Source organism: Anabas testudineus, chromosome 11 (assembly GCF_900324465.2).
Source record: "Anabas testudineus chromosome 11, fAnaTes1.2, whole genome shotgun sequence".
Lineage (NCBI taxonomy): Eukaryota > Metazoa > Chordata > Actinopteri > Anabantiformes > Anabantidae > Anabas > Anabas testudineus.
Window position 1 is genome coordinate 3457448 of NC_046620.1, and position 16628 is coordinate 3474075.

Genomic DNA, 16628 nt, shown 5'->3' on the forward strand with positions numbered 1-16628 from the left:
TGTGACTACATTTATATTATAACTGCAGCATGTAATGAGCAGAGATTATGTTAGTTCTTCACATGTGGTTCTGCCATACACAGCCACACCACTAGGTGGCGGTGTCCGCGACACTAGTGAGGGCTAAGCCCTCTTTGAATAAAATCCTAGAACTGCCCCTGATCCTAAATACAGTACATGGTTGTGTTTAATGTGCTAAAACCAGGTTTTGGTTGCTCGTCGTTTACAACAGAGTTTCCTGATCCTGACTGCGGTCGAACACATTTGAAAAAATGAGAATGTCGCCGTTATCAGCTTCATCATCTTCGACCTGCAGAGAATCCAGATAATTAGTAAAACAATACCACACCCAGGGTAAGAATGTTTCACCAGTGACCTGCCAACAAGTTTGCCAAGCTTACTGTAGATTTAGAACCACTGACTCACCACTGATTTTATCTACAGTGCGTATCGATGGCTGATGTTTATTAGTCTTTACGCACTGAAACTCTTCATTCGATTTGTGCTGTACAAATAATTACAGTTAACCTGTTTCGATCCTAAGCTATGGTTTTAATTGAAGGTCCCAAGCAAGAAAACGAGAATAAAATAAGAATAAATCTTCAGACCTTGATTAAAGTTATTGTTCTGTGTAACATTATAAAACATGATCACTGATCCTTGGTGACCAAAGTCTAACTTTTACAATTTCCTCAAAATGACGCTGCAAGAATCACACCAATTAAAATATTTGAAACATGAGAGTGCTTCAGGTGAGTTCATGGCATGTCTCTACATGTGGTTTACACTCACAGGCCACTTTATTAGGTTCACCAGTGCAATCAAATGCATTATGATATAGCAGCTCTATAGCAGCCATGATTTCTACTTCTGCATTTTTATAATTTATTAGATATTGGGTGGGTGATAATTCTGAATCATACTGAGAGGTATTTCTCACGTTTTGGTGACTATATTTACATAGACTGGGTAAAACATTAGGAATAACTCACGTGTGCATAATGAGCAATTAACAAAACTAAACCGAATAAGAGATGGAGTAAGAGTGATGGACATGTCACTCCAGCTTCTGTTAAGTGACAGTAGTAGCTTCAGTAGTACCAACAGTAGTATTAAAGTTACCTCGTGGTGATTTTGTTTTTCAGACATAGACTCTGTGTTGAGAAAGGCTGCAAAATGGATCAGGGTGTAGATTCTATAAAAACACACAACAACAAAGTTGAATTTTAAAATTAGAACTCATAAGCATCAAAGACAGTACTCCTTTAGTTTGATTTGACTGGTTACCTGTGGTACAGCATGGCAATGAACTGCACTAGAAACAGCGAAGCGAAGGTCAGGGTGAACATGAAGCTCATAGGGTTGATCTGCAGGTACTCTCCTGTAAAGTTCAGGTTCATATCGACCTTTGGCAGCTGTATGTAGATGGACGTTGCCATTGTCTGAAGAGTGAAAGTTGCTACGAGCCAGAAGGCATTGCAAAGGGAGTAGAAAAACGTCACCTGTGAATGAGAAGTAAAAATAAACATGAGATACAACATTAAAAACAAGGGAGTTCACAGAGGTGTAATTAGTTTCACCACACTTAGACACAGTTACCTTGTTTCTTAGAGATCTGAGTTTCCCAGACATTATCTTCTGTTTCTCTTTGTTCTCAAGCAGAGGCTCCAGGTATTTGACTATCAGGTCTCTGAAGAACTGCTCCTCATCCTGCACAGACATACAGCAATTTCCTCCATAATGTACTAAACAGTTACACCAACTCCGCTATTTGTACCCTGAACACATTTGCTGGTCCATGCTAAAGTTCCTAAACTTTAGGAACTGTTGACACATTTGTGTTGTTAGTGTGCCATGCTGTGTTCTAAATGCTAAATACTAATTTTATTATGTTATATTGACGTTTATGTGTCTGTTTTTTTTGGGGTTCCAAATGTGGGTACCTGTACAGTGAGAGCATCTTTAAAATGTGAAACAGTAGCATATTGCTGTTTAGCCTCCATTTTGGTCTCTGCCATCCATATCAAACTACTTTGGCTGTTGAGTAATTGAATTTGTTTTGGTTGCAGAAAATTATACATAACTTCAAATAGGGGCAGAATCAAAACATATGCACCTTGTCCAGCGTGTCCTCCTGCAGGCGCATGTCATCAGACAAACTCTGCAGCTGTGTGACCCAACCTAGAGGAACCAGTGAAGCAGAACATTTTCACTCTATGTTGCAGTGTGAAAATCATATGATGGTAAAACAGATTTTTTGTATATTGAGACTTACACTGGTGTGTATAGGTGAAGGAAGGCTCCTTTTGTTGGAAACTAAATACAAAACAATTAGAAACAACGTGGGACGTAAATGTGTAATTTACATTTACTTTTTCTGGCTTTTCTTTTTTTTTTTTACTTTCCTCTTTAATATAATTTGTTTGCTTTGCCTTGAAGTCAGTTATTTATGATTTACCTGTTGTGCACTGGGCCCTGTAGTTACCTTCCTGTCCTGCATTAATCAATTTATTCTAGATCTTCTACCATCATGATGAACAAATGAAAATCAAATATTGACTGACTCCTGAGTGACTGCTTACTATGAGAAGCCAAAGTTCCACTTTAGACCTTACCTCTGTTCATTCTCAGTTCTGCTCTCATTCACAATCGTGTTTTGAGGGGGAGGCTGAGGCTCTGATGACTCCACATTCATGTACTCCTGGTTGTCAATGAGCTTTTCTGCACTGCCTCTCCGACAGAACCTCTGACCACATTTGGCATTTGAGAAGAACCTTCTGAATGTGCTTTTAGCTGCAAAGATGAAATTCATTTCCGTTTAGTTCTCCTATAAAGTAACATTGTAGGATCGTAATAGTATTATAAATGAGAAGAGCTTCAGTTAAGACCTTTAGTATTGACAGTGCAAACTTGAAATTTAATTAGCTAATTTTTAAGAGCTTATCAACCAATTTAAAATTTACGTCTTAACATTTTAACCCTTCACTAAAATAAGGATGAATACATTCGATAGTGTCATAACCAGTTGCATAACAGTTACGAATTTTGAAGTTTGAAGTTTAATAAAAATAAAGCTCCCTTAATAACTGCAGCGTTGCTTGACTTGTAAAATGTCGACACCACATATAATAGGGGTTCTTAGCATTCTCAAACTGTATGCACCAGGGATGTTTCTAGGATTTTATTCAGGGGGGGCTTAGCTGCTGATAACGCAGATAGTAGTAGTAGTAGTAGTAGTAGTAGTAGTAGTAGTAGGCATTGAGAATTATGATTTTAATTGTAGTATTGTGAGAACACACTAATTATATTGTATATTAACCCAAGCCAACCATACTCGGCAGAAACATGCAGTATCTAATCATGAATGAAAGATTTTACTCATCCTCCAGCAACTGTTTACTTGTGGGACAAATAAAATGTTACAATTGCCGTAGTTTGGTCAGAGGTCAGTCATGCAAACAGAGAAGCACAATGTTATCGGAGTAAATGCAAAATCATGTCTTGATGTTACAGGGCAAAGGAATTATGCGCCTGTCAATACAAATACTGCTTTATAACTAACTTTAAATTCTAAAAGTATAGTATAAGTTTAGTATTGTGAATGTTGAGAGATGATTAATTGTTTAAAAGTAAAAATAGCGATCTATGTTTATCTCTGTGGGGAATTCCATTATGTATTATCATCAAGCTATTTTGCTAGTTTTTAGCATCATGGCACGCTTTCATTGTCATTGGGAAATGTGTCATACCATTTTAGAAAGTTAAATATGCTGTTAATGTTGATGTGGTTGATTTATGTTTTCTTTGGGATGTTTCAGTTTTACAGTGTTTTCAATTTAGAGGTAATGAACAGCCTGATCTAGAGAGGGAAACTGTTTACCTATCTGCCAAACGTTTTTGTTTGTTTGTTTGTTTTTAATCGACTGCATGCATAAGTGTTCCACTTTTCTTACCTGAAAAGACAGGGGGCCTAAAGCCACAATAAAAAGGTTCTAGAACTGCATAACATTTATCATCATATATCCACATCTACATCATATTTAGGTTTATTAAGTTTCTACCTTTCTGGGCTGTACTCTGTGGGGCAGCAGCTGCAGGTTTAGCAGCTCCAGGCCCAGGAGATGCTGGTGCAGTCTCCCTGGTGCCCCAGGACACATTGTTCATGTTGACCATGGAGTAAATAGACAGCAGCAGTTGTGCACTGGGGATGCAGAGGACGTAAAGAAGGCCATGGACTACCAGGCCAAATTCCTGTGGATGCAGGATTGCAGTGATGAGGTACATCATGGCTAGAATGATGACCAAGAGGCTGCTGGGAGTCATGATGGTTTGGTCCCTCACCATGGTGCCTGATGGAGGATAAACAGATGAAAAATGTGTTCTAAACATTAGAAGCGGCTTTAAACAGGCTTTGCTGCTGGTTGACTTTGTGTTGAACATACCTATTATGTATAATACTATTATCATCATGATGAAGCCGTACAAGATACTCATGACTGCTGCAATATAAATCTGAGTGTCTGACTTGATCTTGAAGCTGATACCGAGACAGACCGCAGGAGGTATGACAGACAGGACCAGTGCAGCATTGGGGTCAATGTTAAACATCACAGTAAAACCACCTGAAAGGAGGAACACAAACTGAGAAACTGGTTCTACAAACCACAAACACTGACATAACCTTGACCTAATTTTCTAAACCACATCCTCATTCATTGACAATTTATCACTTGAACAATAAATGATGTAACTTCTCTCTGAAATGAAAATGTTATGTTTTGGGTTAGAATGACTTGAACCATCTACCATTGGTAGGTAATTGATGTCCAAGAAAATAGACAAGGTCAGTGCATACGTCATAGAAACTCTCATTTTTGTCCTTGGTCTTGAAGTTTATTTGACTTCATTTGGAAATAAAACAAAACATTTCCCAGGAAGTGGTTTCTTAAATTTAGCATTCGTAGCAACAATCACAAAAACAAGCCTGACCTGCAATCATAAGGACAACAGCGGAAGGTGCCAGGATGGACGAGGCTAAGCAGATGAGCTGGTAGAGCATGAAGAGTTTGGACATGGATGGGTTCCTGCTGGTGATCTCAGTGACGGAGCCCAGCAAGTCAGCAATGCTTACCATAGAGGATGGACCCCATCGACGACGCTGAAAAGAAAGAAGTTATCATAAATAATGTGGTAAAACATTAGACTTGTTGGCCAGATGATTAATGTTGTTGATGTTAACCTCTGTACTTCTAAATCTTGCAATAGGTTCAACTAAAGAACAACTGCTCTTATGGGGGAAGAGCCACTGTCCTGGAAAATGGGGCACCTAGGTTCAAATCCCAGTTGAAGTTAAAGTTTGTCTCTTTTGGAGGTGGATACGGGTTGTCCGCTAACCACAGCACTGCCTCTGATAATCTCAACACAGTAAACTATGATAATATGGAGACTACAATATGGAGGCAGAAAACATGAGAGAGGAGAACGGGGATGTGCACTTTAGGCCAACAGATGAACTCCAACTATGTGGCATTCACTGAATCTATTCAGCTACCAAGGCACTCTAAGAATATATTTATTAGTTTCATGATAATTGTAATAAACATATTTTCTATGTTTTATAGATCCAGTTTCTGAAATAATTTAATAATTTAAAAAAAGCTACGTTGCTCTTTGCACAATAACGAAACCAACCATGTCATTTCTATCTCTTTAGCCAGTCTTTCTCACTTTTCACCATATTGTTTACCTATAGAAAGATTTTTTGAATAAGGGCATACATTTGGGTTATGTAAAACTAGGGCAGTGCTCAAACAAACTTGGATGAGGTCCAAAGGGTGTTGCGAGAACATTCTGATATGATCAGTCTTGTCCTTGATGTTTGAAGATTTTCAATTGCCAGGGTATGAGTAATCACCTGGTTATAAAATTCTTTGAACTCCTGCGGGGCCTTGGTGTAGGCATCTGAAGCTGCATTGAACTCCACCCGCCATCCCTGCTTCAGCATCAGAGTGCACAGCCAACGATCTTCACCTGTAGGCACGATTAAAGATTTGGACAATACTTCAAACAGACTTTCAGAGTCGCCACCACAAATATAATGGTCCTCAGAGAGAGATGTATTTCAACAAGGTGACAAGAGTCAGCTGAAAAAGATAAATTGTGACCAAAGTGATTTTTAAACACAAAATGTATTTTGCGAGAAAAATGCCAATTAATTTAATTAATAATCAAGGGTCTAGTGCCCCTTTAGGTTACTCTATTTTTGCTGAAATGTGTGCTTGAGGATGCTCTTAAGTAACTCTGGTATAAATTACTGAGTAATTTGGCAGTGTCATTTCCTAGTTGTGTTTTGTTTGAGTTGATATGTAGTGAATTTCATTCTTAGAAGACTGTGTTTCTTTTTCTACTCCCTCTGTAGGTTTCATGTGAAGCCTGTCATGGCGGGTCTTCACTCATCTTTGAATGTTTAGAATCTGTAGCATTTAAAAAGAAGATTTAAAGGTCAACTCTAAAAACTCACGGCATCCCGTGACACATCCCACTTGACAAACTAAACACCAGTACAGTATATTAATATTTGTTATCTACAAAAGGACCTGTATTGTACTGTATTTTAAAGACTTTGCAAGTTGCATTTTATGGGTATTCTTCAGTTTTGAACAGTGTTTCATGAAGGTTTTCAACACTTTCATTCCGATGACATGGGACTGCTCTTCAGAGTTGCACGGCTCACAGCTTTTCCATGATTGTTTCTGCGACCCCCAGTGCAACTTTTAAGAAGAAGGATCCTGTTGGCTGCTCTGTCAGTTGCTGAGATGATGGTGGACACTCTTCTTTCTGGGACATTGCTCAACATAGTGTGTTAATGCACTATTAATGCCTGTTGTGCAAAATTGGGTCAGATGTTACTTATGTAATTCCGTTGGTATTTGAGCTTTGTACACTTGATGTGCAGTAACACACCCTTTGGCAGTCGATGTACTGTCCTGAATACTTGGCAACATGATATAATTTGCAATTAGTATAAGCTTCTATCTATTGAAATCTAATTTCACCTTGTATGTTGTACTAAAACTAGACACTAATAAAAGCAGCTTACATACAGCTTTAGAGATGGACCATAAGCTGATCTTACCCTGGTCGTACTGGATGTAGTGGTGAGCCTTAGTGGACTTGATGGTAAATGTTTTCATGACGTTGTCGTCCATAAGCGCCGCTGCTCTGTATAAGCTGAAGCTTCCCGGGCTGCAGAGCACGCAGCCAAAAACATGCTCTGCTGTTTTTTGAAGCCAGTGACTGACAGCGTATTCAAACTTCTGGTACCAAACCATCGGACCTGTTAAGGACAAAAGTGCCTGTTATTAAACCCACTACCGTATCATTTCTCTGTGACAGTGTTTGTCTTTTCAAGCTTATTAGCAAGTTGCAAGAAATGGTCTGCCACATCGGTGAGAGTAATTGAACTATGTTTTAACATCATGCATGACTTAACTGAATTGACTGTAGCAACCTAAATTGATTACAAATAAATTTAAGGCAAATACTGTATAAGTATGATTTTACATTTTCTTATCATTGGCAGCTAAACCATAATTACATTACAGCATATGAAACATTTTAATGTAATTATCTGGAAATATGCACAATATTTTACCCTGTTATGGTGAAAAAATATTCTATGAAGTTGCTAGTATTGAAATACATTTTAGTAAGTAGAGATAATTTGTCACTGTTACAAACGGGGGCGTTTCTCACAAGGGCACCAAATAATTTCCAGACACGGAGATTCAAACGAAAGAGGGTTTTAATAAAAGCAAAATAGCAAAGAAGAATGACAAAAGACAAAGTAACAACCAAAACCAGAGATGCAAAAACCAGAACAGAAGGACAACCAAAAACGTGGTGGAAACCAGGACAAGGTAACAACATAAAATCACTGCTTAAGTGCAAGCACAAAGCTCACAAGAGAAACATAAAGTCCTGGTCCAAGGGGTGGATCCAAGGTTCAAGAGGGGAAACTAGACTCAAAAAGACAAAGGCAAAGTCCATGGACAAACAAGGTTAAGGTAACGGCTACTAACAAACTGGCAATTGGTGTTGAGAGAGGAGAACTTGGAACTTGAAAGGAGGCTCGTGCACAGGTGAAACTAAACCGGTGATTAAAGGTGAGTTAGCAGAGGGAGAACACAGCTGAAACTAATAAGGTGATAATGAGAGGGAGACAGACTGAGACAGCAGGGACAGAAAAATACACTAACAGGGGAAAACAAGGCAGCGATCCTAACAGTCACAGCAACAAGCTATTGCATGTGTGTATTTCCAGGTAATTTTTTTGAAATTTCAATCTTCTTTCACACATTACTTTGAAATACTTGGTAATAATTATGCATTTAATTATTTGTATGTATATATTTGTATATGTATATATTTGCAGGTTGTCATACAGTTGTTTCTTTACGTCTTTTCTTTAGCATTTACGTCTGAACCAAACATGGCAATTATTCTTAAAAAAAAAGAAATAGACTAAATAATTTTCAATAGTTTTTTTCTTAATAAATGTAAGTTGGCCTGTGCTGGTAGTTGACTACCATTGTATTTCAAATATACTGTAAAAGGAAAAATCTACAGAATACAAATTTAACAAATAATGACAAACAACAAAATAACAAACTCAACAAAACAAAGGGATCGAATCGTATAAGTAAATAATTGCAATAAAAGTCAACATAAAAGCAAAAGAGAATAGTAAACATAATATTCACAACAATGACAACTATTCCTCTCCTAACTATTAAGATTAATCATATGAATTATATTAATTTGTTCCATATACAACAAAAGAGCGCGAAGAAGAATACTTTTTTAACCTATTTAATCCCACTCCTTGTCCAACAATTGATTTACAGAGAACAATTGACTGATGGCTTCAAATCTTATTTGCAGTGTTTTATATTTCTGTCTATGTCTGTAAATTTCAAGAAAATGAACTGCAAAAATAATGAGTTAGTGTGATCCCTGCATCCAGCGTTGTGAATAATAGGTACAGTCCTTTTCTAGAATGGATAGTGAATGTAATGAGCTCTTACAGTTGTTTCCCAAGATCTCAACACTGTAACTAAACTGTGGTAAAGCTATTGAACAGTATAGATGTGGAGTGCTTTTTAAATGAGAATGTGTTTTACTTTACTATCTCACTAATCCCATACCTTTCAAGTTGGTTTAACAGTGTGTCATATTTTATTGTATCAAAAGGTTTTTTAAGATAAATGAAAATTCCCACAGCACTTTTCTCTTTTTCTATGGCATTGAGAGGGCATCAATTATGCCATCATTTAAATTTTTGGTCCTTCATTGTAATTGTTTTTATTGTAGCCCCTCTGTTTTTCATCCCCATTCCCTCACAGTATTACACCAACCTGATCCTGTGGGGTGAATCCTGCCACATGCTGCCCCAACACGTGGGTACACCTTCAGGCGATCAACAAGCAGCATCACAGCAGCGGGTTGAAAGTCTGTGTCCCCGTCTAAAGCTAGCAGGTAGGTATTGTTCTTCTCTTTCTGCAGAATCATACAGTTTGACATTTATCTACTTATCAATTAGAAATACAGTATGTGCTAAAAATGCACTGGTTCATGTGTGCGTGCATGTGTCTTCTCTCATCTGACCTCAAACTCTCTTTTTAATTTAGCGTCATTCTCTCTTTTTCCCAACTTTTTGCAATATTTGGCTGCAACTTTCCAGCCCAGGAGGTAGTACATGTACATGACCTGGAAAACATCAAAGAATACTGTATTCAGTAATCGTTCCTTGACAAAAACACATTATCAGCAAAACTGTCTTAAAAAAAAAAAACAATTAGGATTTTTTCTTTTTAATTACACTTGTCAGACGCCAATATTGTAAAGATAATGATCTTAAACTTCTCACAGGCTTGCAGCAAAGCTGAACTATTTATTTTTCCCACCTGAGACCATCTCTTCTTGTTGCGGATTAGTTCCTTGTCCTTGAAGTGAACCACCAGAATGTTTCCATGAGGCATGGTGACCACCACTCGACCTCCATATGGTGTCCTCACCAGTTTCTGATCAGGGATCTGCTGCTGCTTCCTAAAGAGGCCTTTATCGATGTTCATGAAGATGCTATCAGAGGATCAAATATACTTTAGCTTAAGTTCACAATGCTCAACAAAGTTCACCTTTCTTGAGCATTGTTCTGAATCAGTTTAAACCTTTACCTGTAAACCTCTCTGATAATTTCCACAAGCGTCTCTGCAAATTCATTGACGTAGCGACCTCTACTCCCTGGAACATTTCTGAAGGCGTCGTCAAAGTAGATGTGACTTTCAAAAGTTATGTCGCTTGTTTCTCCTTCCTTTCTTGGACTGAACTTGTCCAGTCTGGTGAAGGAAAAGACTGGATGGTACAACATGAAAAGGTATTGCTAAAAATCAGTATCCGTAATGTAACAGTCCAAAGTGTTCTGTGAAACATACCTGAATATTGAAATGATTAAATTCATCATCTCGTCGTAGGTCTCATGCCACATGGTCGCACAGAGGAACAATTTCACTGGGTCTAATGATCTGAATCTGGAAATTTAATTTAATTTGCATTGCATATGTAAGAACCTGGTGCATGTACATCCCTTATTTTGTTTGGGCTCATTCTCTGTGTCCTTGTTCTACCAATGTGTTTACTGTATATTTGGATGAATTTTGAATCCAAACTACAAATGCTAAAACATCTCACCTTAAAACTTTACAGTATCACCCATAAATCTTACTTGAGGGTCTTCCAACATCCACACTTACTGCTTCTGCCTTTCATTGTTCTGGACATCAAATCGAGTGTTTAAAAGCAGTGACTGCTCTATAAATCCTCCTTCATACAGCCTTCTGGTCAATAGGTCCTGAGTCCTCTGGATGCGGTACAGACTGAGGTACCATAGGTGGATAGTGGCCAACACAAGACCGAGCCACCAGGACACAGATGAACCTACCGGAAAAAAATAATCAAAGGCTAATAGTAAAATATCAGACTTAAAGCCGGTTTAACTGTACTGTCGAGGTCTGAGAAAAAAGTGTTTGACATTTATATAGAATAATACTTATATATCTAATAATAATAATAATAATAATAATAATAATAATAATAATAATAATAATAATAATAATCCAATATCTACCCCCACAAGTTTTATAATGTGTCTTTGTTACCTGTGAGAATTCCAATGTCAGCCACGTTGGACATGTCAAAGAGGCACAGAGTGTGTGTAACATCCAAAACCAGTTGTGGGAACACGCTACCAGTCAGACTTTGGTTTCTTCCATCCACAGCTACGTTGCAGTAGTGTGTAAAGTTTGCCGCCCCATTCAGACTTATTCTGTAGTCCTGATAGTAAACAATGACGGGGATGACGAACAGAGCCATGACAGCTAGAGAGGCCAGGTACAGAGGCAGGATGAAGCACTGTCGCAGGGCGTGCATCTTACAGGCTGCTAATGCAAACCAATGGCAGAGAGCAGAGGAGATCAGCTGGACCCCCACTGTAATGACTATCACCCTTGTCTCAAAGCTTGGGATGGTGGTCACAATGTCCCAATGCATTTTAGACAGGGGAACATAGGCTCCAAGCACACAGGCCGTTACCATGATCCTGAGCAGGCTGGAGAGGATGTGCAGGATGTTCTGGCTTCTTCTCATGTCTATGCACAATTCTTTTAAGAAGGCAGAGCTGCTGTTTTCACTGATGTGTCTGAAGTAGTTCTCCCACCAGTTAAAGGACACCAAGAAAGACCCACCAACGGCCAGACCCACCCACATAGCCATCTTCATGTCAGTAGGATTCTTCTTTATGTATAAGGTGAGAAACAGCACATAACCGAGCACAATGAGGACGAAGGCAGCGATGGATGGCCCAATGAAGCGGTTTCTTTCCTTGGCAGTACACTGAGCAATCACCTGTAGGAGCGCAGAGAGAAGGGCTACACCATTTAGGATTGTCACATTAGTCACAATGTCCAAATGTGGCATCGCTACGATGGTGAGAATCGCTGCACCCAGAGACACCAGAAAGTCAAGAAACAGAACCTAAACAAAGGGAGAAAACACATCTTTAATTTCAAAGAAACACCAGTTCCCGAAGGGTAAATATAAAAGAGAGCAAATTTAGGATTGGTTGTTTAGTGAGCTCCTGTCTCTGCAAGTAAATGTAATGTTTCAGCTTATTATAACTTTCCATTTTAACATTTGGAAATATATATTCTATAAAGTTTTTGGTTTGCCCCACTGCACAGACCATGAGATTTTTCAATTCTATGCTGTAAAAAAACACTTAATGTGGTGTATCAGAGCACTTTTAGAGACATAGGGGTTGGTTGAATTGCCGACTGTGTAGTTAAATCGTTAAAAGTTAAAATTGTAAGGGAAATAATTTATCAGATCCTTCCTGCGAACGGCATGGATTTAGTCATATGTAGAACAGCTCTACATTCATCTGTCACACCTCACTTGTACTTATACTGCTTCTTCCCAATACATCATTCTAAATTCATTTCAGTAATTCATTAATCTAAACCATCAACATCTCGCTTAGACCCCATCCGGACTAGACTGCTCAAAAATGTCTTTGATCAGCACGTCCATACAAGTTCAGCTCATTCTGTCTTTACTAACAGACTACATACCCCAGGCTTTTAAGGTTGCTGTAGTCAAACCTCTGATCAAAAAGCCTTGGTAAATTATAGACCAATATATATTCTGCCCTTTATCTCTTAAACTCTTGAGAAGGTAGTTTTCAGAGCAATTATTTGAATAACTGCACAGGAATCAACGATTTCCAGTCAGGATCTAGAGTACATCATAGTACAGAAACAGCACCTGTAAAGGTCAATAACGATCTTCTATTACCATCAAACAATGGAATTCTCTCTATACTCATCTTCTTAGATATGAGTGCTGTATTTGAGACTATAGATCACATTTTATTACACAGACTGGAACATGTCATTGGAGTTAAAAAAAAACAACAACACCAGGCTTGTTAAAATCGTATCTGTCAGATAGATTCCAGTTTTTACACATTCATAATGAGTTCCACAGGGTTGTGTGCTTGGACTGATTCTTTTCACTCTATATATGTCCACCGTAGACAATATTATTAGGAAACACATACATTTCTATTGCTATGCACACTTAATTTAGTTTCTTCTTGCTACCGAGCTATAGTTATCTATGAAACCAGAAGACACTAATCAATCAATCAATCAATCAATCAAACTATAAGCATGCTTGAAAGAAGAAAAAGGTTTGGATGTACACCAATTTCCTTCTTTTAAATTCAGACAAGATGGAGGTTATGTTGTTTGGTCCTAAAAACTTCAGAGATACTATGTCTAATCACACTCTTACCCTAGATGCCATAGCATTGGCCTAGAATCACTGCAAGAAATCTTGGAGTTATCTTTGACCAAGATATCTTGTTTACTTCATAAAATAAATCTCTAGAACTGCCTTTTTCCACCTGAGGACTATTGCTAAAATTAGGAGCATCCTGTTCCAAAGTGGTGCTGAAAAACTAGTCCGTGCATTTGTTACTTCCAGACCAGACTATTGTAATTCATTAATAATAGCAGGTTCAAATGACTGCTTCAAACGCCTCCAGATAATCCAAAAAGGTTGAAGCCAGATCATATCGTTAGTTTTTTTAGTTTTTTAAACAAATCTTTTCTGTAAGGATTTGAACCTTATTCTGTAAAGTCCCTTGCGATGACTTCTGTTGTGATTTGGTGCTATACAAATAAAATTGAATTGAATTAAAATATCTTTTGATGTTTCTCACCATAGATAATGTTTTTTTGGCCGGCAGCTTTGAGGATTTATAGCACGCCTTCCAGATGCTCTTTAGTAAGAGAAGGACGCTGGAGGCGATGAGCGAGCAACCGATGCACAACAGAGCAACAGGTTTCTGCTCAGCTAGGAGGGTCTTTGTACCTTCATTTGATAAAGTGATAAGCAGGAGGAAAGATGTCTGCAGCAGAGATAAGACAGATGTTCGGTATTAGTGTTTTACCTAAAGAAAAAGAGGATACCAGATACATTTGGACAAAATTGTCTAAATGGAATTTGATGGCTAAAATCACACTTGGTTAAAGTTTGATTATCTCATGCAACACTAATATTTGATGCACAAAATATGGAGCAAACCTTGCTACATAAAGCCAACCCAAACACAAACACAGCGACTAGACAGAAAGAGAAGGTCTTTAGTATTTGGATCAGCTTCCAGGGCGTTTGTTCATCTTCAATGACGGGGAGTTCTCGACAGGTATCCCACGGCCTCCTAAAGACAAGACATCAAAACATCAAGCTATGGTGACTGCATGGATAAAATGACTTTGGTAGGACGTTCTGTGGTAACTTTAGGACAAAGCAAGGTAGAAAATGGCGTCTTTGCAAACAGAACGGCAATATGATGAACTCAGTGCTGAGAACTTGTTGAACCTGTGAAACAAGTAAATCTTTATCTGCTGGTTATGTAAAGCATCATAAATAGGTGAATGTACGTCGATTGTGGGAGGAAACTCTAGCAACAGTTCAAATCGTAACAGTATATAAAAGCCTCTACCTCTATCAGAACAACTGTGACTGTTCCTGTAAAGAAAATGAATGAATGAATGAATGAACGACTGTATCTTACCTAAAATGTTCAGTGAATACTTGCACTAAGTTTATTTTTCAAGTTTTTTAAGTGTCAAGATAGCGTTTCTATTGAAGTAGCAATTTTTTAAAAACTGATTTATACTTTGTTCATGTATTTCACAATATTTAAGTGTTACCAATGTTTTATCATTTTCTGCTTTAAGATGTAAAATTTGATTAATTAAGAAAGTGAATTATTTTTTCATTTATTCAGTTCATTAATAAAAACTCAATCAGGCCAATGAAAAATCAAAATAATGTTTTATAAACCATGAAATAACATTTAAACTTAATATATAGATAGATAGAGAAGTGGTAAGATTACTGTCCCTCTATGTGGGAGACTGGGGTTTGAACCCTAGCTTTGGGTCACCTCCAGTAGGGGTCCTTAGGCAAAACCTCATACACCTACCCTGCCTTGGCCTTGTACCTTGTTCCTCACTTGTAAGTCGCTTTGGATAAAAACGTCTGCCAATTGATTAAATGTAGTAAAGTTTTGCAACAGCTACAGTAGCAAAAGTTGTGTAATATTAATAGAAATGGACATAATTTCTTACTTGGGCAAGCTCCTGTCTTCAGCCATGTTTCAGATAAACGTGCACACTACACTACACTTGGGTGTAGTCTTGAAAATGACCTTTCAACGTCTGAAGATGCCATCGTCTAAAGGTGGTAAAAGTAAGATAAGATAAGATAAGATAGACTTTTATTAATTCTACAGTGGGGAAATTGTTCACAGCAGCGGAGGGAAACAGAAACACGTTGTTCCTTCTGGGAGGTATTACATTAACTGAAAGTGACTGAACGTATTTTAATACTGATTTAAAATAAATATAGTGTTTTTCAGGTAAGGATTGTGTTAGTTCACGTGTTGATTTATATAATCATGAGCAGCCTCAGATGCAGTGCAAATAGTCAAACAATGGTACCTTAACCCTATAAGGATGTGATCATTCACAACAATCACTGCATATGCAAAGCCACCAGGGCTGTGCATATGCAGTGATTGTTGTGGATATCTGTGATGGATGGCAGACAGGCTCCTTCTCAGCTGTTCTCACTTTGCACCGTAGGATCTTACAATCCACAACGGTGCAATTCCCAAACCCGGTGGTGATACAGCTTCTCAGGATGCTCTCTATGGTCCCCCTGTACACCATCCACTTATTTTTTTCACCATTAAGATAAAGGTTGTTCTTACTTCACCAGTCTGTTAGATGTTTCCCTTTGTCTCTGTAAGCTGACTCGTCGTTCTTGCTGATTAGGCCCACCACAGTCAAGTCATCAGCAAACTTAATGATGTGGTTTAAGCTGCCTTTTGCCACACACTCATAAGTCAGCAAAGTGTTCACAGTGGTTGTGCTGGAGATGCTGTTGCCAATCTGGCCCTCAGTGTGTTAGTGGCCTCTGTCGCTAGTCTCCTTCTTGCACGATCACTTAGTTTGTGTGGACCTTCCAGACACAAGTTTCTTTATACTGCAATTACTACTAGCACTAAATATCTGCACCTCTATTAGATTAGGTCAGAAGGGGATGAAGGTCTTTAATTGATGTTCAAAACAAAATGTCACATAAACTTAAAATTTGCATGAATCTCTGTGACATTTCATGGCACAATAGTAGTTTCAGAGTCCTACCAGTCTCTTGATATAGACTGACAAAACTGATTTAGCAGTTGGTGTGTTATTAATAAAGTGTTGACCGAGGTGATACCTGATAACAAATACACTAACGGCTTTGAATATATCACAGTGTCTGTTGCTAGGATTTCATAAGATATTTTGAAGTGAGCAACTGGGTTAGGATTCAAAAGCAAACATGAATATGACATTTGCTACTCGTGTTGATTCAGTAACACACCACAAGATGGTGGCAATGAATTTAAGAATGTTTTCACTCTGTTGTCTGCTGCCAACAGGGCTGGCACC

At 38.1% G+C, this 16628-nt stretch overlaps 1 protein-coding gene across 1 annotated transcript; it reads right to left on the reverse strand.

Moving 5' to 3' along the window:
* Positions 1 to 223: 223 nt before the first annotated feature.
* LOC113153617 (chitin synthase chs-1-like) lies at positions 224 to 15283 on the reverse strand. The gene is made up of 21 exons (XM_026347292.1): positions 15258 to 15283; positions 14206 to 14341; positions 13841 to 14029; positions 11217 to 12090; positions 10812 to 10995; positions 10494 to 10589; positions 10236 to 10397; positions 9966 to 10140; positions 9667 to 9768; positions 9417 to 9558; positions 7136 to 7336; positions 5915 to 6030; positions 4990 to 5158; positions 4443 to 4622; positions 4062 to 4349; positions 2616 to 2793; positions 2117 to 2195; positions 1600 to 1710; positions 1288 to 1502; positions 1123 to 1195; positions 224 to 310 (listed from the first exon to the last, which is right to left on the reverse strand). Exons 1-21 carry the CDS (start codon positions 15281 to 15283, stop codon positions 224 to 226), a joined length of 3783 nt encoding a protein of 1260 aa, XP_026203077.1.
* Between the last annotated feature and the right edge of the window lie 1345 nt (positions 15284 to 16628).